General features: G+C 54.5%; 1 protein-coding gene across 6 annotated transcripts in view; it reads left to right on the top strand.

Moving 5' to 3' along the window:
• Positions 1–26,536, top strand: part of TMEM63B (transmembrane protein 63B) — a 50,188-nt gene extending 23,652 nt beyond the window's left edge. Inside the window, exons 2-25 of one of the 6 annotated variants that reach the window (XM_074818180.1) lie at positions 5,956–6,154; positions 6,771–6,850; positions 8,681–8,719; positions 12,379–12,469; positions 13,278–13,315; positions 14,081–14,223; positions 14,494–14,545; positions 14,834–14,942; positions 15,452–15,522; positions 16,347–16,427; positions 16,572–16,695; positions 16,785–16,918; positions 17,065–17,202; positions 17,465–17,618; positions 17,885–17,991; positions 18,799–18,885; positions 21,462–21,527; positions 21,667–21,829; positions 21,997–22,102; positions 22,252–22,419; positions 22,560–22,675; positions 22,910–22,990; positions 23,205–23,259; positions 24,039–24,177. In XM_074818180.1, coding sequence (XP_074674281.1) covers positions 5,978–6,154; positions 6,771–6,850; positions 8,681–8,719; positions 12,379–12,469; positions 13,278–13,315; positions 14,081–14,223; positions 14,494–14,545; positions 14,834–14,942; positions 15,452–15,522; positions 16,347–16,427; positions 16,572–16,695; positions 16,785–16,918; positions 17,065–17,202; positions 17,465–17,618; positions 17,885–17,991; positions 18,799–18,885; positions 21,462–21,527; positions 21,667–21,829; positions 21,997–22,102; positions 22,252–22,419; positions 22,560–22,675; positions 22,910–22,990; positions 23,205–23,249 — 2,370 coding nt within the window. In that variant the 5' untranslated portion in view covers positions 5,956–5,977 and the 3' untranslated portion in view covers positions 23,250–23,259; positions 24,039–24,177. Of the gene's footprint in view, positions 1–5,228; positions 5,249–5,955; positions 6,155–6,770; positions 6,851–8,680; positions 8,720–12,378; positions 12,470–13,277; positions 13,316–14,080; positions 14,224–14,493; positions 14,546–14,833; positions 14,943–15,451; positions 15,523–16,346; positions 16,428–16,571; positions 16,696–16,784; positions 16,919–17,064; positions 17,203–17,464; positions 17,619–17,884; positions 17,992–18,798; positions 18,886–21,461; positions 21,528–21,666; positions 21,830–21,996; positions 22,103–22,251; positions 22,420–22,559; positions 22,676–22,909; positions 22,991–23,204; positions 23,260–24,035 lie in introns of those variants that run through there. The other 5 variants (XM_074818181.1, XM_074818177.1, XM_074818178.1 and 2 more) reach the window with 5 other exon arrangements.
• The last annotated feature ends 672 nt before the right edge of the window (positions 26,537–27,208 follow it).

Here is a 27,208-nt window from a genome sequence, read left to right as displayed (position 1 = left end):
TGTGTGAGAGTCCCCAAGTGCCTGGTGCAGGCAGGTCTGTGCTGCCCTGGCAGACAGGGGCTCAGGGTGGCACATCCTCCAGGCTCAGGACCCTGGCATCACGGGCCTGAATCACCCGTGATGCTTGAGAGACCAAGGAGACCCCTGAGGAGCAGGTCTGCAAGGTACAGGCCATGCCCCCAGCACTCTCTGGGTCCAGGAACCAAAACGCACCTCACCTCCCCGAACACTGTGTCCTAGAGATTTAGCAAAGTTTTGGTTGGTTGGGGGTTTTTTTTAATCTCGAAGTCTCTAGTATCCTAACCCCAGACCTGCTGGTATCTGGCTGCCTGTCTCTGTGCCCCCAGCCTGTTGTGAGACTGTCACATTTCCATAAATGAATGTGTCTCTACCAGAGCACAATCTCGCTGTTCTAATTACAGATGGGGTTATTAACACTTGTCAGTGAGAAAACAAATGAACGTAGCTTGTGTGCTTACGTCGTTCTGGCTGCAAGCGCATGCATATGCTTTATTGATTTATATTTTTCTGCAGGCGTTTCTCAGGCCACCTCCTCATGTCTGGCTGACATCAGTGGTGTGGCTGGAAGAACACAGCTAGACTCTTGCCTGTGTCGGTGCATCTGTCTGCCTGTAAGCTGGCTGTCCAGCTTCTGCATCACTCCTGCCAGAGTCCCAGCAGAGTGCTTTTTCTTTCTTCTTTCCTCCTGGTGCCAGGGGTTTGGCAGAGGATGCACGCGCTGGGTGCGAGGGGCAGAGACTCCAGGGTGAGCTGGTGAGGAGAATGGGAAATGCTCCATTTGGGAGGACCTGCAGCACTATTTTTATTGCGTGCCCCGGCCATGCTGTGCCGCAGGAGAGCTCAGCATGGGGCAGGCAGCCTCCTCAACAAGCCATTCCTGGTCCTCTGCCCTGCAAGAGCCCCTCAGGCCTCTGCTGGGTGTCACCCCCTGCCCAGACTGCAGGATGACTCTCTTAGCATCCTGATGAGCGCTATCCATGGCTGTGTCTCAGCCTGCAAGGACCAAGGCATGTCATCCCAGCCTTCCCAGCCTCATGCTGCCTTCTTCCCTCTTTCCCTTGTGATGGACAGGAGCGTGGAGGCTTGCTTGGCTCCTACGTGGGTGCTCATCCAAGAGGAAAACCCAGCAAGCTGTGCTGACCTGCAGGCCAAGGGCAAAGGTGAGGAGGAGGAGAGCGCCTGCCCTGCTGGGTCTGCCAAGCCCTTGAGAGCGGCAGTTCCCAGGGCCACGTTTGCCCAGGGCTCAGCTGGCGGGAGCTGGGCCGGAGGCTGGGAGGCTGCGTGCACTGCAACACCCGGTCAGATGTGCTTTAGGGACTTCAGCTAGGAAACAGGACGCCTCTGCTCCTGACACGTGGGGGTAGAAACATGGGGCAGTGTGTACACGCTGGTCCTGCTGGGGATGTAGAGGCTGTGGTGCAGGGCAGGAAGCAGGCTGCTTTGGGGATGGGGGAAGCAGGGGGTCTGCCGTTCCTCCCTCCCCGCTTCCCACTGCTCATAGAGAAGGGAATGGAGTCCAGTATTGCTGAATAAGAGCTGAAAACCTCTTTTGGCAAGTCTTTCTATGCTGTCCTTGCTGTTTTGAGGAAGTCAGCATTAAATGCTCAGAGTGCAGGAGGGGAAGGCTCCAGGTCTTGCATGGGACCTGGTTTGATGTCCTCTTACTGCTCGGCCCTGCAATGTGCTGTACTGGGAAGCCGTGCTCATGGTCAGGAAAGGGCTTGGACACCTCAGGCTGGCTCTCACCGCCCCAGCCTTTGGGAGAGCTTTCCACTAGTCCCCTGCAGCTTGGCTCTCTTGATGTGCAGGAGCCTGTGCTGATGTTTGAAACTCAGCCCAGGCGGAGCCAAGCTTGCCCTGTCCTACAGCCCGCGAAGGAAAGGAGGGACCAGGAAAGGCACCTTTAACCATGTCCCAGTACAGCACAGCCTGTATGGTCTCAGGGGCTCTCTTACCTGAAGTGGCAGCGTAGGTGTAAGGGGGCACCTGGGGTCCTTCCCCAGAGGCAGGCACTGGGTTCTGAACAGAAAGCTTTGCAAAACCCTCTCTGCCTTGGGTGGAGGCAGGGCATCAGATCTGTATTTGAGGAGGGGAACAGTTGTTGCTGGAGAAGTCCCCTTCTCGCTCCCGTGCTGCTGGAGCAGATTTCCTTTCATAATTGGGAAGTACACTGCAAGCACCACCAGGCTGTGCTTGCTGCAAGCGCTGCCTTTCCTGCCCATCTGTGCCTTGCTTAAAACACTGCACCCAACGTCAGTTGCCTCCAGGACCAGTCCTGCACCCAACGTCGATTGCCTCCAGGACCAGCCCTGCTCCTTGCAGCACAGGACACATTGCAGCGTGCCCTGCCTGGGTGGGGGCGGCTGTCTGAGACCAAGGTGCAAACCAAGCATGGGGACAGAGGTATTGCCAGACCCACAGGTTTCGCTGTGCCTGGCAAGACTAGCCAGACTCCTGCTCAGCCTTAGAAAGGTCTTTGGATGAAGGATACTAGGTAGGCACTATAGATCGAGCCTGCAGAACTTTTTCTTAGTTGCCTAAGTCATATTGTAACCCCAGAAGCTGGGCACCTTGGTGGGTCTGACCTGAAGTGATGTGACATCAGGTTGCCTCTAGCCTGCTGCTGGGTGTGCCTGCAGGTGCAGGAGCTGGAAGAGCAGAAGTGCTCCAGACATCCCTGCAAGCTTTCCCAGGCTTCACACACACCTGAAGCACCTCTGTCTCCATGGGGAGGCCCTTCTTGTGCTTACCAGCTGGGCAGGAGGTTGCGTACCAAAGGATGGTGCTGACTGCCGCTCTGCTGCCTGGCTGGGCTGATGAAAAGGCAGTATAAGCCTTGGGCATATGCCACAGCTTTTCCATTACTGGATGTTCTGGCTGGGATACTGGAGAGGCTAGGAAGGTTTATCTCCAGTCCCTTCCAGTCCATCCTCTAGGCTTCAGGAAGAAAAATACATCTCTGGGACCTGTCTCTGTGAAATGTGGCTTAAATTACCCATAGGCTTGCAAAGTTTGTCTTGAACGCATAATGGTTTGTATAAATAATGGTTATGATGGGGTTGTTGGCAATGTGAGCATATGAGCCTCGTTTCTTTTAGAAAGACGACCAGAAAATGGGGCTATAAAACATGCAGGAATGAGGTAAACAGTCTGGTCTCTGCAGAGGAAAATCATACTTCCCTGATCTGTTGCAAGTCTTTCAGTACTTCAGTAAAATAATAGGTAATATTCAGCCAGCTTGTGTAACTTGCTTGCATATTCAGAAAACCTCTGAAATTCCTCACAAAAGACTGTTAAGAAAACTGTCCACTGGAGATGTAGAGTTCTGGATCAAAAACTGGCTGAGGGTCCACAAACAAAGCCTAGGAATGAACAAGAAATTTCAGTGTAACAAGAGCAGAGGGATGAGGTCCTTTGCTATTAATGACCGAGGAAAGATAATGTGCAGCAAGGTACACAAAATCTGCTGATACCCTGGAGTCATTCAGATTTGTCAAGGTGAATCAACGCCGAAGTGACACCATGTAAAGTGAAGTGGTGTGAGGTGGTGAGAAAGTGGGTAATGAGAAGTGTGCAGCTGAGTTTATTGGAAGGAATTATTTGTTGTGGGACATGGCTGGCTTCTAAATTACCGTGGCTACTCAGGCCAGCAGCACTGCGGCCTGGTTAGAGACATGCTTTTCATCAATATGCAAAGATGCCATCAGAGAAGTAAATCATGCTCAGCTGCACAAGGAGTAGTGTAAAGGGAGATGCTGAGAGCATCAGGGTGCTGTTCTGGCAGTTAAGGTCATTTCCCTACTCAGGATATCGTATGTGGTTCTGGTCGCCTTTCCGTAGGGTCAAAAGAGGATATACTGGGGATGCGTGGTGAGAGTGGTTAGAGCTGGAAGACACCTTGTGTCATGGGAAGGAGAGGACACTTAATAGTAGTGAGCTTAGTAGGTCTAGAAAAAGCAAAGGCTTTTATTCTTTGCCTTTTCTCACTATGCAAGGAGAACTGAAGGCTGTGGAGTTGCAGTGGGATTGTAGTCTTTTATTCAACGTCTGGAACTCGTTGCTGCAAGATATCGTTTTCAACCTAGAAGTTTACAAGATTCCCAAAAAGAGGAATGAGAGGTATTTGTCTTTACAGTGAGTCCATCTAGGCTGGCACTTTGGAGGTAAAAACAGAGGGGTATAACTATTCATGCTCCTAAGTGTGTGACTTTCCTTTGAGTCTCATCCCATCATTTCTTCCCATCCCTCCCCTCAAGCTTCTGAGTCTCTTGTTAATTCAGCCAGGGTGAATTATCATGCCTTGTTCCCCAGGTGGTTCCCAACCGTGATCTCATGGCTTGGCTTTCTTCTCCTGCTTTTCTACTCCCTTTTTCTGCTCCTGGCAGCCATGCTCCAGCTCTGTTCCTGTGAATACCTCTTAATAGGCTGCTTGGTGGCTTTTCCAATTTGTTTGACCCCCCTCAATGCCTGTACCCAACCGGGCTTTTGCTTGTCGTGGTGCCCTTTGTCATCTGTGCTTCAGCTGAGCCGAGCTCTCTAGGACACGGCAGTGCAACGGTTTGGTGGTCATTATCCAGCCAGCGTTGTGCTGTGATGCTGATAAATCTCTGCAGCCGGGCAGGAGATTGCCAGGATAAACCCATGAGCTGGAAGGAAGAGCCCTGAGCTCTCTCTGCTAATGTCACCATCTAACACAGAGCTAGATGGACTGGGCTGGTGGCAGGGGGCATCTCTGGGGCAAGAGGCTGAAACCAGCACAGGGCAGTAGCGGTGGCTTTCTCGTGCTTTGGGTCAGTGATGGCTCTTTTGCCCAGTCCACCAGGATGGCATTTCTGGGCTTGGGTAAGCAGCCCCTGAGCATTGCCCTGAAGTGATATTGCACCAGCTAGCCTTTCTGCATGGTACATGGTAGTAGTGGAAGATGGGTGTTGGTGGGTTGCTGGATAAGAGGAGTGGTTCAGGGATCAGCAGCCTGGGGTAGATCTTCCTGTCTGTTATCACTGCTTCCTTCTGCAGCTGATGGGGTTTTCTCTCCCCTCTTTCACAAAGTGGTTGTGTTTCTGTCGATTTGTTGTTTCTAGACCATCCCAGTGATGATCAGTTTGCATTTATCCATTGCTAGCATGGTCGTCTTCGTGTTTCCCATGGAGCTGCTCTGCACAGGAGGAGGATCTCCCCATGTCCAAGCAGTGATGCTGCAGTGATGCTGACCTGAGCCCAACTGCAGGTCTTGCAGCAATTCAGAGAGGGCACTGAAATAAATAAAATATTTGACCAGCTAAATAGTAGAGCCTAAGCCTCTCTGCCCTCTGTGTGGTTGCATCTAAATGCATCCAAGTCAGAGGAAGGAAAGAAAATAAACAGCGGGTGTAACCAGCCCCTGATGGGTGCCCTGGGAGCTGGGGGCTGAGGCCTGCCGTGAGTGGAGGGTGGTGATTCAGCCTAATAAAGCTAATGGCATGCAGCCAGGCAAAGGAAATTGTGGGATCATGATGCAGCAACTGTCCCATAGCAGTTTGTTTCCATCATCTAGACATGACTTCATGCCCCCACCACCCCACCCTTTCATTCTTTCCTGTACCTAAACATTGTCCCTGATGAGGGGAATGGGCTGAGACATCATGTCCTCAGGAAGAGGAGTAGTCTGTGAGAAGGAGGTTCACCTAAACGGTGTGAGAGTGGGGGAACAAGGAAGGGAGCTCTGGGACTGTATGTGGTAGGACCACAGCTGCTGAAGCACCTGAGCTCTTCCAGTGCCCCCCAGACTCAGCAGGCTTCTCCAGATGACCTTGTCCCTGGACACTGGTTCCCAGGGAAATCCTTTAGCGCAGAGGAGCCTGAGAGAGCAGGCAAGGTTGGCCCCTAACTCCCAACAGGGCTACACTGTTGTCCAGCTGGTGTGTGTCTAACCAGACCTTTCTCTCTTTTCCCTAGGGAAGACGATGAAGCTGTAGAGATGCTTCCCTACGTGATTGCCACCCTGGGCTCAGCAGGGGCCACCTGCAAAGCCTCCACATGCAACAACAGCACCAAGGACTACTGCTACAGTGCCCGCATCCGCAGCACTGTGCTGCAGGGGCTGCCCTTTGGTGGGGTGCCCACTGTCCTAGCCCTTGACTTTATGTGCTTTCTTGTAAGTCTACCTGCTGTTGCTTCAGCATCTTCTCCCCTAATTATCCATGAAGGGAGGACTGTGGTTGGGTGGTAGAGTTGAGGGCCCCAAATGCCATCCTGGACTTTGCTGCTGGCTGACTTTATGGTCCTGATTGTGTCCCTTAACCACTATTGACTTAACTCCAGTACCACCACACTGAGCCCATGGAAGGGTGTTACAAATTCTCCTAAGGATGTGGGTCAGGCTAGGTCAGTCCTGCATCCCAAAACTCCTGCTTATGGTGCCAAGTCTCTGCAGCTCTACCCATGCAAAGGCTTTGCTTGTTCCTCCTTGGGAACTGTAGGACTACAGATGCTGTAGCCATAATCGTGCCTCCTTGGGACCTAAGGGCCTTTTGATCCTGTGGCTAACTTAGCTACTGTGTGCTGCATCCTGGACCTGTGCCTCCCACAGCCATCCAGATAGTCTGATTTTAACAGCCCTGGGGAACTTGTGCTGTCCCACGGCCTCAGTGTGCTGTTAACCAAGCAGTCCTGTCCCCTCCAACCCTCACTGTTCCTGTTGCTCTGCACACAGAGACAAGACACAGCTGGACAATGCCTTATCTCATAGCTCCTTCTTTGCTCTCTTCCAGGCACTGTTGTTTGTCTTTTCAATTTTGCGTAAAGTTGCTTGGGACTATGGACGCCTGGCCCTGGTGACTGATGCTGACAGGTAAGCATGGGAGAAGGGACAGGAAAACAAGGCATGAGTGGTACCTTTCTTTGCTGCGAGGCAGAAGGGATAAATCCCCTTGCATGTGCCAGAGGGAGGTAGGGAGGAGAGGCAAGGATGCAAGTTGTATCCCCTGAGCTCCAGGAACAGGAAAAATCCCCACTTACTGACTTTTTTGTTACAGCATCTTTCTCTCAACACAGGGGGTGGTCCCTACTGGCTCCATATCATTTGTGGTCCCTACAGTGACAAAGATGTGCAGGGGCTCTTATAGAGGAACAGTTGGAGGAGGCGATGGAGGGAGGAGAGAGAGGAAAAGAGGTCACAGGAAGGGTGAGAGTTGCCACAGTGAAGGCTTTGTTAAGCCTCTGAAGGTGTCTTTGTGGCTCTGCTGGATGCAGTTCTCATTCAGAGCACTTGAAAGCGGTAGGCTGCGTTTCCAGATGCAGTACTGCTGTGCTAATGCGGGTTTAACTTGCATCCCAAGCGCTAATGAGTTGGTCTGGGTATGGATCCTTCTTGCCCAGAGCATTCGTGGGCTACAGTGTATGTCAGCAAAAGTTGGGGCCCATTGCGGACGGCAGCTCCAGAGCAGAGTGAGATGCTATTCTTGTTTTTGCTGTCAGCAGCAGGAAGGACAACGATTATTTTCTTCCAATACAAAACAAGGAACTCTCCTTGGTTAAGCTAGAGGGGTTGTGCGGGCAGTCTACCCCTCTCAAGGGGTGGTTCACTGTGCCCCGTGTGCTTTGTAATGTGCTGACGACAAAGTGTGGCTTCTGAAGGCTGGCTGTGGTAGGTGGTTCTTCTCCTCGATTAGCTCCACAAGCTCATCATGCCCAAAGGCTTGGATGGGACTGAGCTCCAGCCTCTTTGGCAATACAGATTGAAGCAAGGTGCTCTTGAGCACTCCATGTATGACAGTGGAAAGAGTAAGAGTTGTTTTCTTCCAACACTGAACCAGGAACTCTCCTGGTTTAGATGAGCAGTCCTGGAATAGCATGAGATAAGCAGCTGTGTCCTTCTGGCTCTCCTTTCCTGGCCTGCCTGGGGAAATCAGCAACACAGGGGCCTTGGGGGAAAACGAGAAGGGAATAGCTAGATGAGATGTCACTGGGGAGAGGGCAGCAGCTCCTCGGGCTTAAGCTATCTGGACCCAAGCACTGGCTGATAGTCACAGGGCCTGCACAGCTATGGCCTTCAGTGGGGAGAGATGGCTGGCCCTTCTTGGAGGCAATGCTTGAGCACCTTGGGTGTGAGGGAGTGGGAACAGTGGCTGTAGGCAGAAAGGCAGAGGGGTGCCAGCTGTTTGGCAAGGGAGAGCTGGTAAGCATGGGGAGGGGGAGAGCATGGCTGTGGTAAGGGCTGTGAATCGCCAGGACCGGGATCCCAGGGAGGCGCCCCTGCTGCTTGACCCATCCACAGGGTGGGATGCAAGAGCGTTGACTGCCTGCATAGGGAAGAGAGGCATGGAAGGGTTGCTGAGATGGCAGCCAGGCAGCCCCAGCAGGCTGTCCTGCCTGGCCCCACCGCTCAGGAGCTCCCTGGAATACCCACAGTGTGGAGCCAGGCCACCTTCCCAGTAAAGCCAGCTTACTTTTAGCTGGCAGTAAAGCACTCTGACCCTGGGCCAGCGGGGACTCAGGGGTGTTGTGGCTTGAGGTGGCACTGGGCTCTGGAAGGAAGGTCTTCTCCAGCCTGACCATTGGCAGGTTCCTCTTCCTCAGGAAAGTGTGGAGCTCTGTCAGGTGTGTAACTCCCTGCAACAGAGGAGACCCAGTGCCTGCTCCCATGGTTTTAACTTCTCCTTTTGTGTTTCTGTGCCCCCAGGCGCCGACACTGGCAGACGGAACGAGAGGAGCGGGAATAGTATGTCACTTTTTCAGGGTCTTGTTTCTTCTTTCTTGCTTGCACTCTCTCTCTTTCTCCTTTTCTCTTACAGTTTTCTGTCTTGCTTCTGAACTAATCTAAGTGGCTGGGAGTTTGGGCTTGGATTTGTGCCTTCCGGTGGATTTGTGCTCTTCTCTTTCCCTCCCCTTTGTGTCAGCCATTACCACAGCTGGATGTACCATGATTTTCCTCTAGTAGCACTTAAATGCTCCCTGAGGGCAGCATTGCCAAGGAGCTCCCAGTCCTGACCAAGGTGGAGGGTGCCACATCAAATACGCTGCTCTACCTGCCTGTGTCCAGCTATCCTGCCTTGTGATGGAGAAAATAAACCTGGTTGCCTGAGCCCACAGCATGCTCAGGTCACCCAGGTGCAGGGGAGCCTCCTTTGCCTGGTCCCTGTTGTGCCAGGGTGCCACAAGGGCTGCTCCCACACTAGCTGCAAGGGCAGGTGGGTGCACAGAGAGGATCCGGCAGGCAGTTGCAAGACTCCTCTCTTTTTCCTTTACCCTATGAGGCTGCCAGGACCAGGGCAAGTTGTTGGCCTGTGTCCCTTGCCACCTACCCCCAGCTGGCAGCACCTTTGTCCTTTCTCTCTCCCCCTGCAGAAGCAAACTTCCTGCCTCAGCGCTTCCAAGAGCATCCTCCAGCACCTTGGCCGGACATTGCCCATTAAGCACTGCCATGGACCCTCTCTTCCTGCACTTTCCTCTTTCTTGCTGCTTTTATGCCTAAGAAGAGCATGCCCTGTACCTTGTTGACTGGCTGAGTGGTACACAGTGCAGAGGAGACGATCACCTGGCAGTGCAGAGCGTGCGATGGTTGCTCCAGCCAGGCTGGCATGTGTCTGAGGTCTGGGCAGCAAGCTGTAACCTCACTTTTTATACTCCATCACTTGCAAAGCAGGGGTCTGCCACTGCTTCTGCCTTGAGAGGGTACAGGGGTGCTCCTATTTTTGTAGTTGCTCCTTGCCCCTAAAGGAGCAGAGCAGTCAGAGTTGTGAAAACAGGTGGTGGTAGCTGTGGTGCATGGCACAGAGGGGAACCCTCACTCATGCTTGAGTGCTTCACTAGTGGTTGGTCCTGCTTCAGGTGTGTCTGGTAACTTTTCACTGCTAACACTTTGTTGTAGTAGTAAGAGTTAGCAGAGCCTTCATGCTCTGAGACTTTTCAGGGGGACCACCTCAGTTATCCTCATGACTGCTTGTCTCTCTCCAGGGGGCCACTTCTTTCTGCTCCCATTCTTCATCTGAGCTTGCTGGAGTGCTCTGCTGACACCCCTACCACCCCCCGCCCCCCCGCCCCCCCCCCCCCCCCCAAAAAACCTACTGCTTGAGCTGGGACAGTGTTGGTAGCCAGAAACTTCCAAAAGCCTGCGGAGCTCAGCAAGGAAACCTCGTCTGGCTGTGCTCCTCTAAGGCTGGTGGCACCTTCCCATCCCAGCTGTCCTCTGTGCTGGGGTGCAATGGCAGGGGATGGGTTAGGGACATGTGTACGCCACCTGGCTCTCCCAGCCCTTGAATGTGGAACATTGTTCTTGGTGTGGGAGGGCATCCTCCTCTGACACGTCCCTTTGCCTGAGCACTGGCACGTGTCCTTATCCTGCCCATTGCCAGAGCTTGCAGTAGCCATCAGCACTCTTAATTGGTGACTCAGTCTGCACCAGGAGGTCATGGCAACCTACCTCCACCTCTGTGTGTAAGGGCAGTGATCACAGAGCCCTGGGGGACTTGCCACCCACATACCCACCTCCTGCCTCGCACCACAGCAAGCCTGTAGCATGCTTGGCCTCCCCTCCCGGACCATGGGATTTCCTTGGCCTGAAGCTAGCTATGCCTCAGACCCCATTCTTCTTCATCCCTGACAGGGCTGGCACTAAACCTGGGGCAGTGGGCAGGGTCCCACCTTAATCTTCTTGCAGTTTAGGGCAACGTTGCCTCCACCCACTTGCTTTGTTAGTATGTTGCTTTAAAAAGCCTCCAGCTAGGTGCAGGTACTCCTTCAGCTTCACATCACTGGCAAGGTTTGGCCTCCTCTGCGTTCTCAGCACTGTCGGTCATTCTGATTATTGTCTCTGTGTCTGCCTGAATGGAGCCAAGTTAGCCTGGTCATCGCATAACATGCCGCTCTTCTCAGTTGTTCCCTCCAGTTGTGCTTCTGCTCTGCTCTCTGCTTTTCCAGTACCAAGGAGCCAAAAGCACACTGTGTCATCATGCTGGGCTCTTCTTGGGGCTGTGGACAGCAGAAATTCACCCTCACTCCCTGCGCCCAGCTGCGATGCCTCTGGTATTTTAAAGGGCTGAAGGTCTGAGAGCTTGGTCTAAGCTCGCTCTGTCCCTCCAGCAGAGCAGGGTGCTGGGTTGCGCAGTCGCAAGGCTGCACGCCACTGTCTAATCTGTGCTGCTGTAGTCCCATGACCTTCAGCTAATCTTCTTTCCCCTCTCTCTGTTACTTCCCATTAGGGGCTCAGCAGGTGCTGCTCTGCTCTGAGGGAGGCCACGTGTCCCATCCTTTTTCCTTTGGCAGGGTCACGAGGGTCTTTGCTTGTTCTCCTTCCCATAGTGTCATCCACCTCGTCTCTAGCGCTTGTCTCTCAGCTGCTTCTTCTCTGGGTCCTTGTCCATCGGATCCTCCTTGAGCCTGCACTGGTTACAGAGAGACTGTGCTTTCATCTGTTTTTTTTCCTTTGCTTCTAGCCTTCAGATCAGCCATATCTCTTGCACCTCCAAGGTCCTGGCCTGCTGTTGTCGTCTTGCAAGTGCTATTTAATTTGGGTCTCTGGACCATTTTCTTGTCTCCTTTGCCAGCCACCCTCTGCCTCCATTCATAGTGTGGGCTATTGTCTGTCTTTGGATGCCTCTACTGCTGGTTCTTCATCTAGGTCCCTGCCTGTGTCTGGAGTAAAGCAGTCTGGGATATTCACCTCTCTTGCTTTCCTGTCCTTTAGCCTGCGGTCATTCACTTCTATCTGTCTGCCGGGCTCCTGCTGCGGAGGGATTTCCAGGCAGGAGGCTCAGCTGAGGCTGTGGAGCAGGTGGGGCTGAGCCTGGCTCCGGGCATCACAGCTGCTGGGGCTCAGCTGTGTTCCCCCTCCTCCTGGGTTGCCCTGCACTGAAGCACAAAGAGTGGGGAGGACTGATGTAGCAGGATACAGCCCACCAGACTCCCAGCCTTCCTCCTCCCTAAAGCCAGTGAAGCTCTCCGGGGTGGGAGCCGGTGCCTCTCCGGAGCGCCAGGGCTGCCGCCTCGTGGCCGCACCGGTAACAGAGGGGCTGCGGCACCCTCTGGTTCCCACCTTCCCGCCTCTCTCTAGACCCTCCACTTAACATACCTCATCTCTCCTTCATGGCAGCCTCTGCCAGCCCCTCCTTACAGGGGCTGCTGCATAACGCGGGTGCCTCAGAAGGTGCTGAGCGAGTAGCATCCACAGCCAAGCCCATGGGGACTGCTGGGCTCGGGGTGCCGCCTGAGGAGGGGTCTCTGCTTACTACTACCTCTGCTCTCTGATCTCACCTCTCTCCATCTCACCTGGGGCAAACTGACCTGAATTAACCTCTGATCTTCTGGGTGCTCTTGGTTCCTGACCAGGCTGCCTCCTCACATCTTCTAACTTTCTCCCTCGCCTCCTGCTTGTCATTTTAGCGTAGCCTCTGCTCTGCACTCCGACAACCATGACCGTTACGAGCGCCTCACCTCCGTCTCCAGCTCTGTGGACTTTGACCAGAGGGACAACGTGAGTAGCAAGAGTCAAACACCTTGTCTGTGAGTGGCCGTGAGCCCGCAGCTTGTCTGAATCAAGGGCTCTTCAGAAGAAGCACTGTTTGCCCATCCCCAGGCCTTAGGTCCCACAACTTGTAGTGTGTGTGGTGTAGAGCTCAAGGAGACATAACTACGTGGCTTCTAGACATGTGCTTAAATAAGTAGGCTGTACATCCCTGCAGCTTAACGGATATATGTCCAACCTATCATCTCAGCATTACAAACAGTACTTGCCAGCTCCTCCTCATACCGTTGTCTACCTCTACTGCTGTTTTCCTCTCAAAAGCGGAGGCACAGTTCAGTAGGATAACAGGGTATGCTGGATGGGTGGTGTAGCTTCCAGGAAATATTCCTCTTCCAGGTGTCCTTTGAGGAGCACTGGCTTGTCCCGGACTGCCTTCCCAGTAGCTGCAGAGCTCCTCTTGTACAGGATGATGGCTAAAGTACCTGTATGGTGAATTCTCTGGGTGTCCCTAGGCTGTGGAGAGCTTCCATGTTAGTCAGGAGCCTGTGGGCTGCCTGGGAGGTTCAGCTGTCAGTTAGCAGGGGACAGCCATGTGGCAGAGTCCAGCCTGTGTTGTGTCCCATGGAGTAGCACTGTTATCCCCTTCACCTTGGCTCGTCCCTGGCTCTGCATGTCTGGGTGCTCATGATCTGTCCCCGCTGAGCCAAGTCTGTGGAGGTGCAAGGACACCAGCCTGGTCCCCTGAACCTTTGAAGGAGGGAGCAGGGATAAGGGAACACAGAGTGATGTGAGACCCTCCTGTCTTCTTTTTGCACAGGGTTTCTGCTCCTGGCTGACAGCCATCTTCAGGATAAAGTAAGTGCCCCAGAACCTTCATGGGCGACCCACCTGGGGAGGAAGGAGAGGCAGTGCAGGGCGTTGGGTCATCTAGCGCAGTACAGCTGTGTGAAGTCGCTGCCCTTGCTGCAGCCCCTTCTCTGAAGAACACAAGCAAAGTGTGTCCAAGCCAAGACAAGACTAGATGAGGAGTCCTAAAGCCAGAACTAAGGTCAGACAGTGAGTTTGTGACAGAGGAGAGCACCCAGCCCAGGTCTCCCCTGCCTCAGTTCCATCTGAGAAACACTGTTTGCTTCTCTGCAGAGATGCTTCTCTCCCTGGGACTCCTGCCAGGGGCTCTGCTGCCTGAGGAATGACTACAAAGGTGGGGCTGGAGGATGCAGGGAAGCACCCCCAGCCTGACGATGCTCAGGAGTAGTCTCCTAAATACTTCTTGGCTTCAGAGCACTGTGGGATAGTGTCAGCCATCCTGTATCTCAGCAGGGGAGGCAAAGCCCACCAGAAGGGTGTGAGGTGGAGTTTGTGTGTGTCCAGATGCCTGTCCTAGGGGACAGGGACATGTGGAGTGGAGCTGCAGTAAGCATTGCTCGGGCAGGTTTCTGCCCAGGCTGGTTCAAGGCTGGGTGCTGGGCTCCCTACCCCAAGGGTCTGGCTTCAGCTCTGTAGGGCAGAACCAGGGGTACTGTGTGGGCTCAAACTGGGAGGGCAACCATGACCCTGTGCTGTTCTCCAGCACTTGAGGGAATGTAGAAGATTGCCTAACAACCTTTCTCTCCCTGACAGGGATGATGAGATCCGGGACAAGTGTGGGGGTGATGCGGTGCACTACCTGTCCTTCCAGAGGCACATCATCGGGCTGCTGGTGGCCGTGGGTGTGCTTTCTGTGGGCATCGTGTTGCCTGTCAACTTCTCAGGGGACCTGCTAGGTGAGAGCAGGGAGCCTTTGGCTGGGCTGGGGGAGCTGCTTTCAACACCGTGTCCCAGACCCCTGGGGAGCAGTGGAGGGCAGGACAGGACTAACGCAGACAAACCCAGACTGCTGTCCCACTTTGAGCGTGGTGCATCCGGAGGGTCGTCCTGGGCAGCTTGGGTTTTAGGGTGTTCTGTAGGTGAGATTCCTGCCATAGCCTGCCTCAGTGGTGCTCTGTGCCACTCGGTATAACTGAATGTGCTTGTGTCTGCCTCTTTCTCCCCAGAAAACAACGCCTACAGCTTTGGGAGGACAACTATTGCCAACCTGAATTCTGGGTATGTGTGGGCAGGGGTGGGATGGATAATTGAGGCCCTAGGGGTATTTTTTTAAATGTCCACTTGCTGCAGAGCCTCACTCCCTTGAAGGCTGCATTTGTGCCCTCGCTGTAAGGCTGTTGTCCCTGCTCCAATTTCCAGGCTGAGCTCCTGGAATCTGGTTGTAGGGCATGTGGGTGGCATGCCGGTTATGCTGCTTGTGGCCACCACACCTTCAGGGCCTGACCAGCCATACACAGACTTGTAGTGGCAACCTTGCATTGACCTTTGTGGTCTCCCCTGTGACAGGAATAACCTGCTGTGGCTACACACATCTTTCGCCTTCCTGTACCTGCTGCTGACAGTGTACAGCATGCGCCGGCACACCTCCAAGATGCGCTACAAAGAGGATGACTTGGTGAGCAGGATCTGGCTGCATGTTTTTCCATGCCCTTCTGTCAAGTCAGGTGGCCTTGAGGAGAGTGCCAAGCACCCCACTTTCCAAAGCAATTTGGGGCTGTCTTGTTTTGGCTGTTCTTTTATTCTGCCTGGCCAAAGGCAGATCTCCTTCAGAGCAGCAGCAGCTCTGACTGCCTGTGGGGAAACAGGAGAGGCCTGCACGTGTCAGGGGGACCCCATGCCTTCCTCAGGGGTTGCTCCAGCTGCTTTTGCTTTCTTTGTTTCTTAAGGGTACCCCCTGTTTCTGTTCAGGCAGCTGCAGTGTGAGCCCTAGCCTGTCAATCTGCAGCACACTAGGATGCAGGATGGCAACAGCTAGTAGAAGCATAGGAAAGGGCAGTCCTGGGTGCTAGAAGTGATGGGGCTGCCCTTTCCAGTTGCTGACTCAGGCCTTGGGGGGTTTTGCTGCAGTCTGGTCTTTCACACCATCCACACTTACCTGCCTTCTCCTTTTTTTCTTCCTTCCAGGTTAAGCGAACTCTCTTCATCAACGGGATCTCAAAATATGCTGAGCCAGAGAAGATCAAGAAACATTTTGAGTGAGTCTCACTGTGTCCCTAATTAAAGGCTGCTCTGTAACAGGGATGATTTTATTGGGGTAGTGCTAGTGTTACCTGGAATGGCAATAATACATTGAGAGCAGAAAGCTAGTCAAAATTGGTGAATACTTTTCTTTTGGGCATCTCGCTGTTGTTTTTCTGTACAGATTTTTATCTGAATGTACAGTGTCCTTGGTTTTGTGCCTTGGGGTATGCCCAGCTATATCTTGCAGAGTCATAGGTGGTCGATGTGGTAATTAGAGGACAGGGCATGTCCTGCTGTGTAGTCAGGTTCAGAGATGAGATGCAGGCGGGAGGCGCTCAAGCAGGAATGCTGTGCTGCTGCTTCTGCCCTGGTCACAGTCCTTGTAGAAAAGTATATTTTTCTTTTTAACAAAAAAAAATAAACTCCTCATCTGTCAGGACCTCAATGAACACACTGTCAGGGCCATGTTTAGAAGCACCGTGGGGAGAGGAGAAATGCTTTGTACCCTTTGGGAACCCTTCCACCACTTCCTGACCCCAAGCCCTGTGGCCCATGAAGGCAGAGAGGGGGTGTGGGGCCAGAGAGGTGCCTTGCTGCCATGGGACAAAAGTCCAAAGAGGGTCCTCCTGCCAGAGCCTGGAGAATGTAGTGTTTTCCCCATGTGTTGCTTCTGCTATAAGGGACACAGAGTCTGCGAGCTCCCCTGCTGCCCCCAGTAAGCTCTTGCTGTGCATCAGGATGCTCGGCCAGGGCAGGAGAGAAGTCCTGGGTGCATAGGGTTTGCTGGAGGGTACAGCTTTGGTGCTGGGTGTGATGAGCTGGTGCTTCCCATCCACAGGGAGGCCTATGCCAACTGCACCGTCCTGGAGGCCCGTCCCTGCTATGATGTGGCCCGGCTGATGTTCCTTGATGCAGAGAGGTAACCCCTGGTTTGGAAGATAAGGCAGGGTGGGCCGATGCCATGGGCTCTCCCTCAAGTCTGGTGCCACAGGAGATTTTCTGAGCCACCCTCTTTCTTTCTTTCTTTTTCTTTCTTTCCTTCTCTTCCGCTCTCCTGTTTCAGGAAGAAAGCTGAACGTGGACGAATCTACTTCACCAACCTGCAGAGCAAGGACAACACCCCATCCATGATCAACCCCAAGCCCTGTGGCCACCTGTGCTGCTGTGTCATCAGGGGCTGCGAGGAGGTGGGGGGAGAGCTGGAGGTGTTGGGAACCAGGGCACACGGGGGCTTGAGTCCCCAGGTCTCTGCTCTGACCCCTGTTCCCCTGCACAGGTGGAGGCCATCGAGTACTATACCAAGCTGGAGGAGAAGCTCAAAGATGACTACAAGCGGGAGAAGGAGAAAGTGAACGAAAAACCTCTGGGGATGGCCTTTGTCACCTTCCACAATGAAACCATCACAGCCATGTGAGTGCAAAGGGCCTTGTCCTCCCCAGGAAGGTGACCTGTCCCAGCTCTTGCCTTAAACCAGAGGAATGCCAGCACTAGGGCATCCCCCTCAGCTTGTCACTGCCAGCCCTCTGTGTCAGCATCTCCCTCTTTCTCTTCTCCAGAATCCTCAAAGATTTCAACGCTTGTAAGTGCCAGGGCTGTGCATGCCGTGGGGAGCCCAGGGCCTCCTCCTGCAGTGAGTCCCTCCACGTCTCCAACTGGACTGTCAGTTATGCCCCTGACCCACAGAACATCTACTGGTGAGCAGCTCTGTGGGGCTTAACAGGCCCTGCTGATGGGAAAGGGGTGCGCCCTCCCCGTCTCCCTCCCCATCTGCTCCTCTGGTAACTGAAGGAGTTGTTCTTGCTGAGCTAGAGGTCTGATCTGAATTGGAGGGGGAAAGCCTTGGGCTGACACCCAAGTTGCTGTTCGTGCAGGCTGGGCCGCGGTGTGCATGTGAGGCCCCGGACCTGCCCTTCTTCCTCATGCAGCCATCCTGATGCCCTCCTTCCCCCCTCTCAGGGAACACCTCTCCATCCGGGGCTTCATCTGGTGGATCCGCTGCCTCGTGATCAATGTGGTCCTCTTCATTCTCCTCTTCTTCCTCACCACCCCTGCTATCATCATCACCACTATGGACAAGTTCAATGTCACCAAGCCCGTGGAGTACCTCAATGTAAGGCCTTCGGAGACAGGTGCAGGATGAGTAGTGTGGGAATCACCCCGAGGCACAACAGCCCATGTAAGGGAGGGGGTAGGGACAGAGATTTTCAGCGTTCCCCAAGTCCTGTCAGCCTGACCACGAGGGAGGTGCCAAGCCTGGCCAGGGTGCGGTGACAGCCGCAGTGCTGGGGGCTCGGTGCCAGCCAGAGCAGCTGTACCTGTGGCTGGTGCGAGAGCTGCCGCACCGTGTAACACGTCTGTTCTCTTGTCTCGTTGCAGAACCCCATCATCACTCAGTTCTTCCCCACCCTGCTGCTGTGGTGCTTCTCTGCTCTGCTGCCCACCATCGTATATTACTCTGCCTTCTTCGAAGCACACTGGACCAGGTAAGGACAGCTAGCGCCTGTTCTTAGTCATACCAGCGTGCTGCCTGGCCATGAGACACTTCCCACTGGTGTACAGCTCCTAGATGGATCTTTCTGCTTGAATTTCTGTCTTCCACACCAACTGTGGTGTTATGTTGCACCTCTTGGACACCTGGGGTCTGCTGTGGACAGCTGTTCTGCCAGCCCTTAGCTGTTGTTGTGTAACATGGTTGTCTGAGCAGGGCTTGATGTAGGTCTACAAGAAGAAAGCTGGGAGGAGTTGGGGCTGGTTGCTGTGAGAAATGCTAGTAGTGAGGGAAGTCTTGGCTCAGGTGAGCGAGCAGCAGAGGTGTGCCTGTACGCACGTGTAAGTCATACCTTTTCCAAGAGAAAATCACCTTAGCTGCTATGGCTTCTGGCCATAGGGAAGGTATTTGAAGTGCAGAGCACTAGAAATGTGCTGCTTGTGAGGCACGTTCCCCACAGGACGTGCGATGTAGGCTTTGTTTTCTGCTCTGTGTTGCAAAGGCTGGTGGGGAGGATGTCACCAGCTCTGAGGGTTGCAGGTCAAGAGAGAGGATTGCAGAGAGTCCTCTAAAGATATGAGGGCTGGGAGGTCCTGTGATACAAGGCGGGAGGAACTGGGACTCAAGAACAGACCTCAGACACACTGGAGGGAAAGGGGGCATATTTATGTACCAGTAGTGGATAGGGTGGGATTCAGATTAGACACTGGAACGTGTTTTCTGATGAGAAGGTGATGGGGGCACAGCTCCAGGGGCTGGCGGGGTCATAGTGAAAGGTTAACGGGTGCCTTTCTGCCCCCAGGTCTGGAGAGAACAGGACAACCATGCACAAGTGTTACACCTTCCTCATCTTCATGGTCTTGCTGCTGCCATCGCTGGGCCTGAGCAGGTGAGTGTGATGGGGAAGGGAAAGCAAGTGCAGAGACCTGGAGCACGGGGAAGGTTGAGATGCACCCCTGGTTTTTCTCCTGCGCTACATCCTTTCCCCACTGCATGAGTGCCCTGGCCACCATCCCTTTGGGAAGGTGGTGTTCAGTTCTGTTGGGGGGCCAGGCCAAACCATACCTGACTGGGTCTCTAGGAGCCTATAGAATCAACCTGCAGACGCACTGACATGTGCCATGGTGTTACAAATAATGCAGCAAAAATTAGCACGGTTGATGGACGCATGTGAAAAGTCTGTTAGAGGTCTGCTGGTGAAGGAGGCACTCCCTACCTCTGTGCTCAGTGTGCACTCCAAATTTTGCAAAAAGTTAGTGAATTCCCTATTTGAGTCAGAACTGAGTAGGGTGCACTGCTCAGCTGGGTGGGTTAGTTATGTGTAGGCTGCGGCAGTGCTCATCTGTTTGGATGCGAGCCCCAAATCTTTCTGCAGGGGTTATAGAAATGCCCTGTGGCAAACAGCCGTGCATGGGCTTCTAGCACTGAACAGTGGCCGAGTAGGGAAACAGTGTGAGGAAAGAAAAACCTGCTTATTGGATGAAGGAAAGGCGGCGGATGTTGTTTACCTTGACTTTAGGAAGGCCTTTGACACCGTTTCCCACAGCATTCTCCTGGCAAAACTGGCTGCTCGTGGCTTGGATGGGCACACGCTTTGCTGGGTAAAAAACTGGCTGGATGGCCGGGCCCAAAGAGTGGTGGTGAATGGAGTTAAATCCAGTTGGAGGCTGGTCACGAGTGGTGTCCCCCAGGGCTTGGTTTTGGGGCCACTCTTGTTTAACATCTTTATTGATGACCTAGACGAGGGGATTGAGTGCACCCTCAGTAACTTTGCATATGACACCAAGTTGGGTGGGAGTGTTGATCTGCTCGAGGGTAGGGAGGCTCTGCAGAGAGACCTGGACAGGCTGGAGCGATGGGCTAAGGCCAACTGTAGGAGTTTCAATAAGGCCAAATGCCGGGTGCTGCACTTGGGCCACAACAACCCCCAGCAGCGCTACAGGCTTGGGGAGGAGTGGCTGGAGAGCTGCCAGTCAGAGAGGGACCTGGGGGTGTTGATTGACAGCCGGCTGAACATGAGCCAGCAGTGTGCCCAGGTGGCCAAGAAGGCCAAGGTCCTGGCTTGTGTCAGAAATAGCGTGGCCAGCAGGGACAGGGAAGTGTCTTACCCCTGTTCTCGGTACTGGTGAGACCGCACCTCGATGACTGTGTTCAGTTTTGGGCCCCTCACTACAAAAAGGACATTGAATTACTCGAGCGTGTCCAGAGAAGGGCAACGAAGCTGGTGAAGGGTCTGGAGCACATGTCGTACGAGGAGCGGCTGAGGGAACTGGGGTTGTTTAATTTGGAGAAGAGGAGGCTGAGGGGAGACCTCATCGCCCTCTACAGCTACCTGAAAGGATGTTGCAGAGAGCTGGGGATGAGTCTCTTTAACCAAGTAACAAGCGATAGGACAAGAGGGAACGGCCTCAAGTTGCACCAGGGAAGGTTTAGACTAGATATTAGGAAGCATTTCTTTACAGAACGGGTTGTTAGTTGTTGGAATGGGCTGCCCAGGGAGGTAGTGGAGTCCCCATCCCTGGAGGTGTTTAAGAGTTGGGTTGACATAGCGCTGAGGGATATGGTGTAGTTGGGAACTGTCAATGTTAGGTTAATGGTTGGACTAGGTGATCTTCAAGGTCTTTTCCAACCTTGATGATTCTGTGAAAAACTGGGGGCTGGGAGTGGGACAGAGGGTCCTTACTGTGGTATGGAGTTACTTACACATTATAGGGTGGGGGATCTACACTCCCCTAAATACGGGATCTGGGGTAGAGCCCCTCAGTGGTGAAGTCAGGCAGCTCCTAAGAATAGACAAACCCTCTGATAGCGGCAGAATAATCTTCCATCCCAGTGGGTGACTACAGCAATGTTTCCCAGCCAGATTAAAAATGCCTTGTTGCATGTAACCTTATGAGGTAGGCAGGTGAATGCTGTTAGAAGGTTTGCATTTTGACCACATACCAGTAAACAGACAGTGCTTCCTTCTGAGGACTCTGTCCCCCTGCTGTTGCCTCTGGAGCTCTGTACTCCACCAGTACCTGAGGTGCCAGAGAACTGGACAGTTTTATATCAAAAGATCAGAATTGAGGAAAATGTGGTTTGTTTCTCCTGAGGGATTTTTTTTTTAATTCTTTGTGTTGGAGCGTACCTTGTACCTAACCAGTTCCTTCTGTAGAGTCAGTCACCTGTTCCTTGCATGGATGTTGTGCCCAGACAGAGAGGAAAATACTTTACTGATAGGATCAGGGCAAAGGGAGAACACACATGAGAGTGGGAAGCTTTACATCCCTTTTTGGGTGCTGCACTGTTTTTCCCTGTGTCTGGTTTACATAATAGCTGGTGACACGTCCCAAGAGGGAACAAAATGGTCTCTGATCAGAGCTTTAGGTCCTTCTAGAGCAGCTTCCACATACTTGCATGAGCATGTCTGTCTATTGCTGCTTCTGACTGTTCCTCTTTTCTTCTTGCCTGCCTCTTCCACAGCTTGGATGTGTTTTTCCGCTGGTTGTTTGACAAAAAATTCCTCGCTGAAGCCGCCGTGCGATTTGAGTAAGTGGAGTTGGGCAGAAGGCCCTTCTTTGCAATGGGGGGAGGTTCTTGTTGGCGTCCAAGTGTACTGGGGGCTCCCGGCTGCTGCCCTGCAAGGGGGGGGCACCTCCTGCAGCCTGCTCTCGTTCTGCCTCCCCAGATGTGTGTTTCTGCCGGACAACGGGGCCTTCTTTGTCAACTATGTCATCGCCTCTGCCTTCATCGGGAACGCCATGGACCTGCTGCGCATCCCCGGCTTGCTCATGTACATGATACGCCTCTGCCTGGCCCGCTCAGCCGCCGAGCGGAGGAATGTCAAACGAGTATGTAGCAGGGCTGAAGGGGTGGGTTGTGGCCTCCACCCAGGGGTGGGAGTGCTGCAATGGGACCCTGATGGGCCTTGCCCGATGCTGCGCGTACAGCTGGGTGTGTCGCACACCCCTGTTCGGCTCCCAGGGTCATGCTGATGGGTCTCTGTTCCGTCTTGCAGCATCAGGCCTACGAGTTCCAGTTTGGGGCTGCTTACGCCTGGATGATGTGTGTCTTCACTGTAGTCATGACATACAGCATCACCTGCCCCATCATCGTCCCTTTTGGTAAGCGATACCTCCCTGTGTCAGAGACTGGGGAGAGCTCAAGGCAGAGAGGCAAGAAGGGTGATGTGGGGGAGATACTCCTTGTTGGTCAGAGGCACTAGGAAAGAAGCTGATTTCCCACTGTGCTAGCATCCCTCCATTTCTCCCAGGGCTCATGTACATGCTGCTTAAGCACCTGGTGGACCGATACAACCTGTATTACGCTTACCTGCCTGCCAAGCTGGACAAGAAGATCCATTCAGGGGCTGTGAACCAGGTGGTGGCAGCCCCCATCCTCTGCCTCTTCTGGCTTCTCTTCTTCTCCACCATGCGCGCAGGTGAGCACCGGGCTGGGGTGCCAGCTCCTGGCCTTCTACAGAGCCGCTTCCCAGGGCAGGCTGTGGTCCCAGCAGCCCCCAGCCACGGAGCATGGTCAGCATCCCTCTGACACCACCGCTTTGGTTTTCCTTTGCCCTAGGGTTCCTGGCCCCCACTTCCATGTTCACCTTTGTGGTGCTCGTGATCACCATTGTGATCTGCCTGTGTCATGTCTGCTTCGGGCACTTCAAATACCTCAGCGCTCACAACTACAAGGTGAGGCGGAGTGCTGGGTGGGGGTGTGGGACCCTTTTCCTTAGGAGCACAACTCAGGAGGGAAGCAGTAGGGTCTCTGTGGGTGGCCCATACTGCTCTTCAGCAGAGCCTCTCAACCCTGGCTTCAAAGAGGGAGCAGTCCTGAGGCTGTCCCTGCTGCCTGTATGCTGCTCCTGTGGTGGGACAGCACATGTGTTGCCCTGGCAGTCTCTCAATTTCTCCTTTCCTCTCCAGATTGACCACACGGAGGTGGACACCATAGAAAACAGGCAGAACGGGAGACCTGCCACCAGTCTGCCAGCTCCCAAATCAGCTGTGAGTCCCTGTCCCCACCTCCATGCCCTGGCGTGCTCCTTACCGGGGTTTGGGAAGGGGGAGGTAACTCCCTGTCCGAGTACCTCGCTCCTCACCTCTCTGAGGCAGCACCCGGAGTCTCCCAGTGAGGGTGAGAGGCAAGCGTTGGGTGCTGAAGTGAGCTGGGTGATGAAGTGTATCCCCACACACACAACCCTTTCCCGCTGCTCTTCAGATGCTGTGCATTTACTTTCTGCCTCTCTCTCGGCTGGGACAGTGAATCCAGCTGGGTCAGTCTCCCTTCTCGTTCTGCATCTTTGCACGCTTGCCCATCAGCAAAGGCTGTCACCCACCAGGCTGGTCCTAGTGCTAATGCAAAGGGGTCTCTGTGGGCATTGCCTTGAAGGCCACAGAAGTGCTTTGGGGACTCCCTTCCCCTGCCCAGTTCTCTTGAGATCCCAGAGTCAGTTTTCTGAACTTCTCTGTGGCTCACTAGCTCATTCCAGCTGCTTCCTTCCACCATGAGATTTTTCTAGTTGGGGTCTGTGCAGAGCTGTTCAGGGGGTTCATGCAGAGATGGGGTAAAGCAGAACCTCCTGCTTTCTCAGGAGAGCAGGTCTGGGGTGTGCACGTGTAACCCAGGCTCCTTCCTAGGCTCCACGTACCTAAGGGCAGCCGCATCTCTCCAAAAGGAGATTCCCCACAGGAGGTAGGCAGAGGCTCAGAGGGACATGTCCACTGGCAAAACAGGGAGCACAGTCTTCCAGTCCATGTGGGCTCCGAAGAACTGAGAAGCCCCATGGTCTCCCAGCCCTGGCTCCCTGGGGGTGCTGCCTGTCACGGGCTGCTGGGGTTTGGCACATGCACTGTTGCAGGGCCAAGTCAGCCTCGCTTTTACTCCCTCTCCTGGTACATCCCACAGAGTCTGGAGCCTTCTTCACCCTCCCAGCATATCCCCACGCTCAACCTCTTGCATGGTGCTTTGCATGTTGTGCTCTGCTGCCCCGAGGAGCCCCCTGGGCTCACATGTGTTTCTGCTCTCTCCCCACCGCTCGCCTGGCCCCAGCAGAAGTACATCGCCCAAGTGCTGCAGGACTCCTCACCGGAGGGTGAAGCGACAGAGTCGGAGGAGCAGGGGTCGCAGGACGAGGAGCTCATCAACGCAGACGGCATGAACGACACGGATTTCCAGTCGTGTGAGGACAGCCTGATAGAGAATGAGATCCACCAGTAGGGACCTTGGAGGGCGGGAGGGGAAGGAGGCCCAGGAGCGGGGCACGCTGTGCGCACGGAGACCTAGGGAGAGGCACCCAAGGGTGCTGGCCACTGCTCTCGCCCACCCGCCCGCACCCCGGGGCCACTGCCTTCAGTGAGGGCAGGGGCCCTGCCACAAGATCTCCATTTCCCTGCTCCTCCACCCCTGTGCCGGCCCGGCAGCTCGGCGGCCATGCTCTTTACTAGCTACCTTCTTTAATGCATCCCCAGACCCCAAAACCCCGGGGGCTGGGGAGGAGGGGGACTGTGACCCCCGCGGTGCTGCTTTGGACCTGCAGGGAGGAGGACAGCTGGGTGTTTTGTGGGGAGGGGAGCAAGGGGAACCTTTGGGGTCTTCTGAGGCCCCTCTGTCCCCTGTCCTCCTGGCAAGAAACGTTAATTTATTAGATTTACAGGAAGGTGATAAATTAAAAGCTTTAGTCAGTGTATTGGAAGCCCCACCTAGGGAGGGGGGTGGCTTTTGTTGCACCTTCTCCCTGTACATGCCCTTTCTCAACTCCTTGCAGCATCCACTTTGTGTAACATGCCAGGCATGGGGGGTGACAGAGACTTCCATCCCCCACACACACCCCAGGGAAGGTGACAGCCTGGCCTTGTGGTCAAGGGTGGCATCACCCCGGGGAAGGGGCGCGGAGCTGGTATGAGCTGGGCAGCCCCTCGCAGGGTGAGGGGTGCTGAGGGCATTTCTCATGGGCAGGAGGAGGCGCAGGCAGCCTCTCCCCTCCCAGGTCCTGTCCCCTCCTCCCCCAGGGGCACAGGCAGGGGATTGCAGCATCATTTTAAGTGGCTTTTTTTTTTTGCACATTTTACTCCCCTTTCAAACAAAAATCAACCTGTCCCCTGCGTAGTACCGTGACCCCCTTTGCTACCTTGTGTCTGTGCAGCACAGTCAGGCCCAGTGACTTGGGGGGGGGCACTGTGCTGGGGGTCTCTTAGGTGCTAGGGAGAGGGGAGAAAGGATCCTGGACTGCAGGCCCTTGGCACCCTCTGGCGTCAGCACTGCCTGGTTTTGACAGGGCCCCAGGGCTGCCTTCCCTGAGCTGCTGCAGGGTCTTCCCCCAGCTGAGGTGGTCGGGGAGGGAGGGAGTCCTGGGAGAGCAGCCCCTGGGATCCTTCTCCAAGCAAGCATACCATCTTCAGGAGCACAAAAGCCTTGTGGGCCTGTGCTGGCTTTCTTCACCTGCCCTGACTGGGTGTAGGCTCCCCAGTCATCACCCAGCCTGAGAGGGGGACTGTTCCTCCCTTGCCTCTGCCCTTGCCCCCTCCCTGGTGATAGCTTTGTGCCAGAGGCAGTGAGGGGACAGGATGGAGCGGAGAGGTGTATTGGAGCTGCTGGTATCTGCAGGGAGGTCTGACCCTGTTTGAAGGCTCCTTGTGAGGAGGTTTCTGGTCAGGATCAGTTGCCCTCATTTGCTTCCCCCCTCCCCTTGTGTAAAATGTAAAGGAAAATAATAAATCTCCCTGCTATTGAGCTATATTTATTTCCCTCCACCCCCTGCCACCATCCTGTTTGGTGCTCATTGCGTATACTACCACCCTCCCTTCGCCTATCGTCTGTGGGTGCTGCTCCGGCTCGCTGGGGCCGTGCCCTCCAGGGTCTGATGGGCCGGGTGGAAGGGGACAGTCATTTACCTGTTCAATCACCCGTGCTGGCCCTGGAGCTCCAAGCACTTTAATACACCTGAACAAGTGAAGCATCAGCCCTGCCCAGCTCCGGTCCAGGGAAGGGTGGTCACATCCCATCGCTTTTCTCTCTCTCGCCCCCCATTAGATAAGGGGAGCCAGAAACACTGAGCAGGCGGGGCGCTGCTCCAGGGAGGACATAGCTGATTTTTCTGTACACCTCTCTATAGGAATCCCAGGCCTGGAGGAATGGGGGTACAGAGGGGAAGAGATGTGGGTCTTTGATGCATGGGGAGGGCAGGCCACCCCAGCTCCCAGGGCTTGGCTGGGGCTGGAGCACATGTGGGTGCAGAGGGACACGGTGAGGGTCACCCATCCCCTTCAGGGACAGCCTAGAAATGAAATGAGCACGTCCACTACCAGGCTGGGGTGGGGAGGAAGTTGATCCTGCTTCCCTGTTCTTGCACCCACATACCGCCCTTGCCCCCAGTCCAGCAGGCGGGCTGGGATGCTCCAGTCTCTGTAGGTACGGCCGTGGTCTGGGCTGCCTCTGTGGTCGTCGGGGCTCTGCCCGCGGAGAGCTGTATGTTCTGAGTGGCACTGTCTGTGTAGAGATGTGTATAATACCCTGTATATATTTGTGTACAAAAGAAAAAAGGAAAAAAAGGAGCTATTGTTCTTGCAGTCTTTTCTTTGTGGTGCGGTCTGGGGGCTGGGACCTGGGAGGAGAGGACCCCAGCTGCAGCCAGGCTGCAGGAGCATGCGTGGTGCAAAAGGAGTGGGGGGTTGTGTGGTCTCCCGGCCCAAGTGGGCTTTCCCTCTGGCTTGCAGAGTATCAAAGGCTTTGCTGCTGCAAGCGGGTGGGTGGGAGCTGCGTGTGCTGAGGCTGCCATGGGGGGAAGATGCTTTGGGAATGGTGTGGGAGGGGAGGGGTTTTGCTGGTGGCCTCAGTGGCAGATGTCAGCCCAACCCTATGGTCCCAACAGCAATTTATGTGGCCACTCCTGCCGTCTCTGTCCAGAAGCCTGTCCCCTGTCATGGTTTGGGTGGACAGCTAAAGCCTTCAGGAAAGGGTGAAGGGTACTAGACCCCTGGAGTGCAGATTGACTGCAAGCGCTCTCCTGCCATGTGCTGCTGCTTGTAGCTCAGCCATCCCCTATGTGGGTGCAGGCAGCGAGCAGCCAGCCCCCAGGACTGCTCCCTGTTGCTCTCCGGTGCTGGCTGGAGCTGGGGTGGTTCCCAGGCTGCTCGTTAATTTGTGTACAGCAGCCGCTGCTCGGAGGATGGCGCAAGGCAGAGGTGAGGTGTGGGGCAGGCCTCAGAGATGGGCAACTGATGCCA

The sequence above is a fragment of the Strix aluco genome, chromosome 3, assembly GCF_031877795.1.
Source record: "Strix aluco isolate bStrAlu1 chromosome 3, bStrAlu1.hap1, whole genome shotgun sequence".
Taxonomy (NCBI): domain Eukaryota; kingdom Metazoa; phylum Chordata; class Aves; order Strigiformes; family Strigidae; genus Strix; species Strix aluco.
Note: the sequence above shows the minus strand (reverse complement) of the source record. Positions and strands in the feature narration are given on the sequence as shown.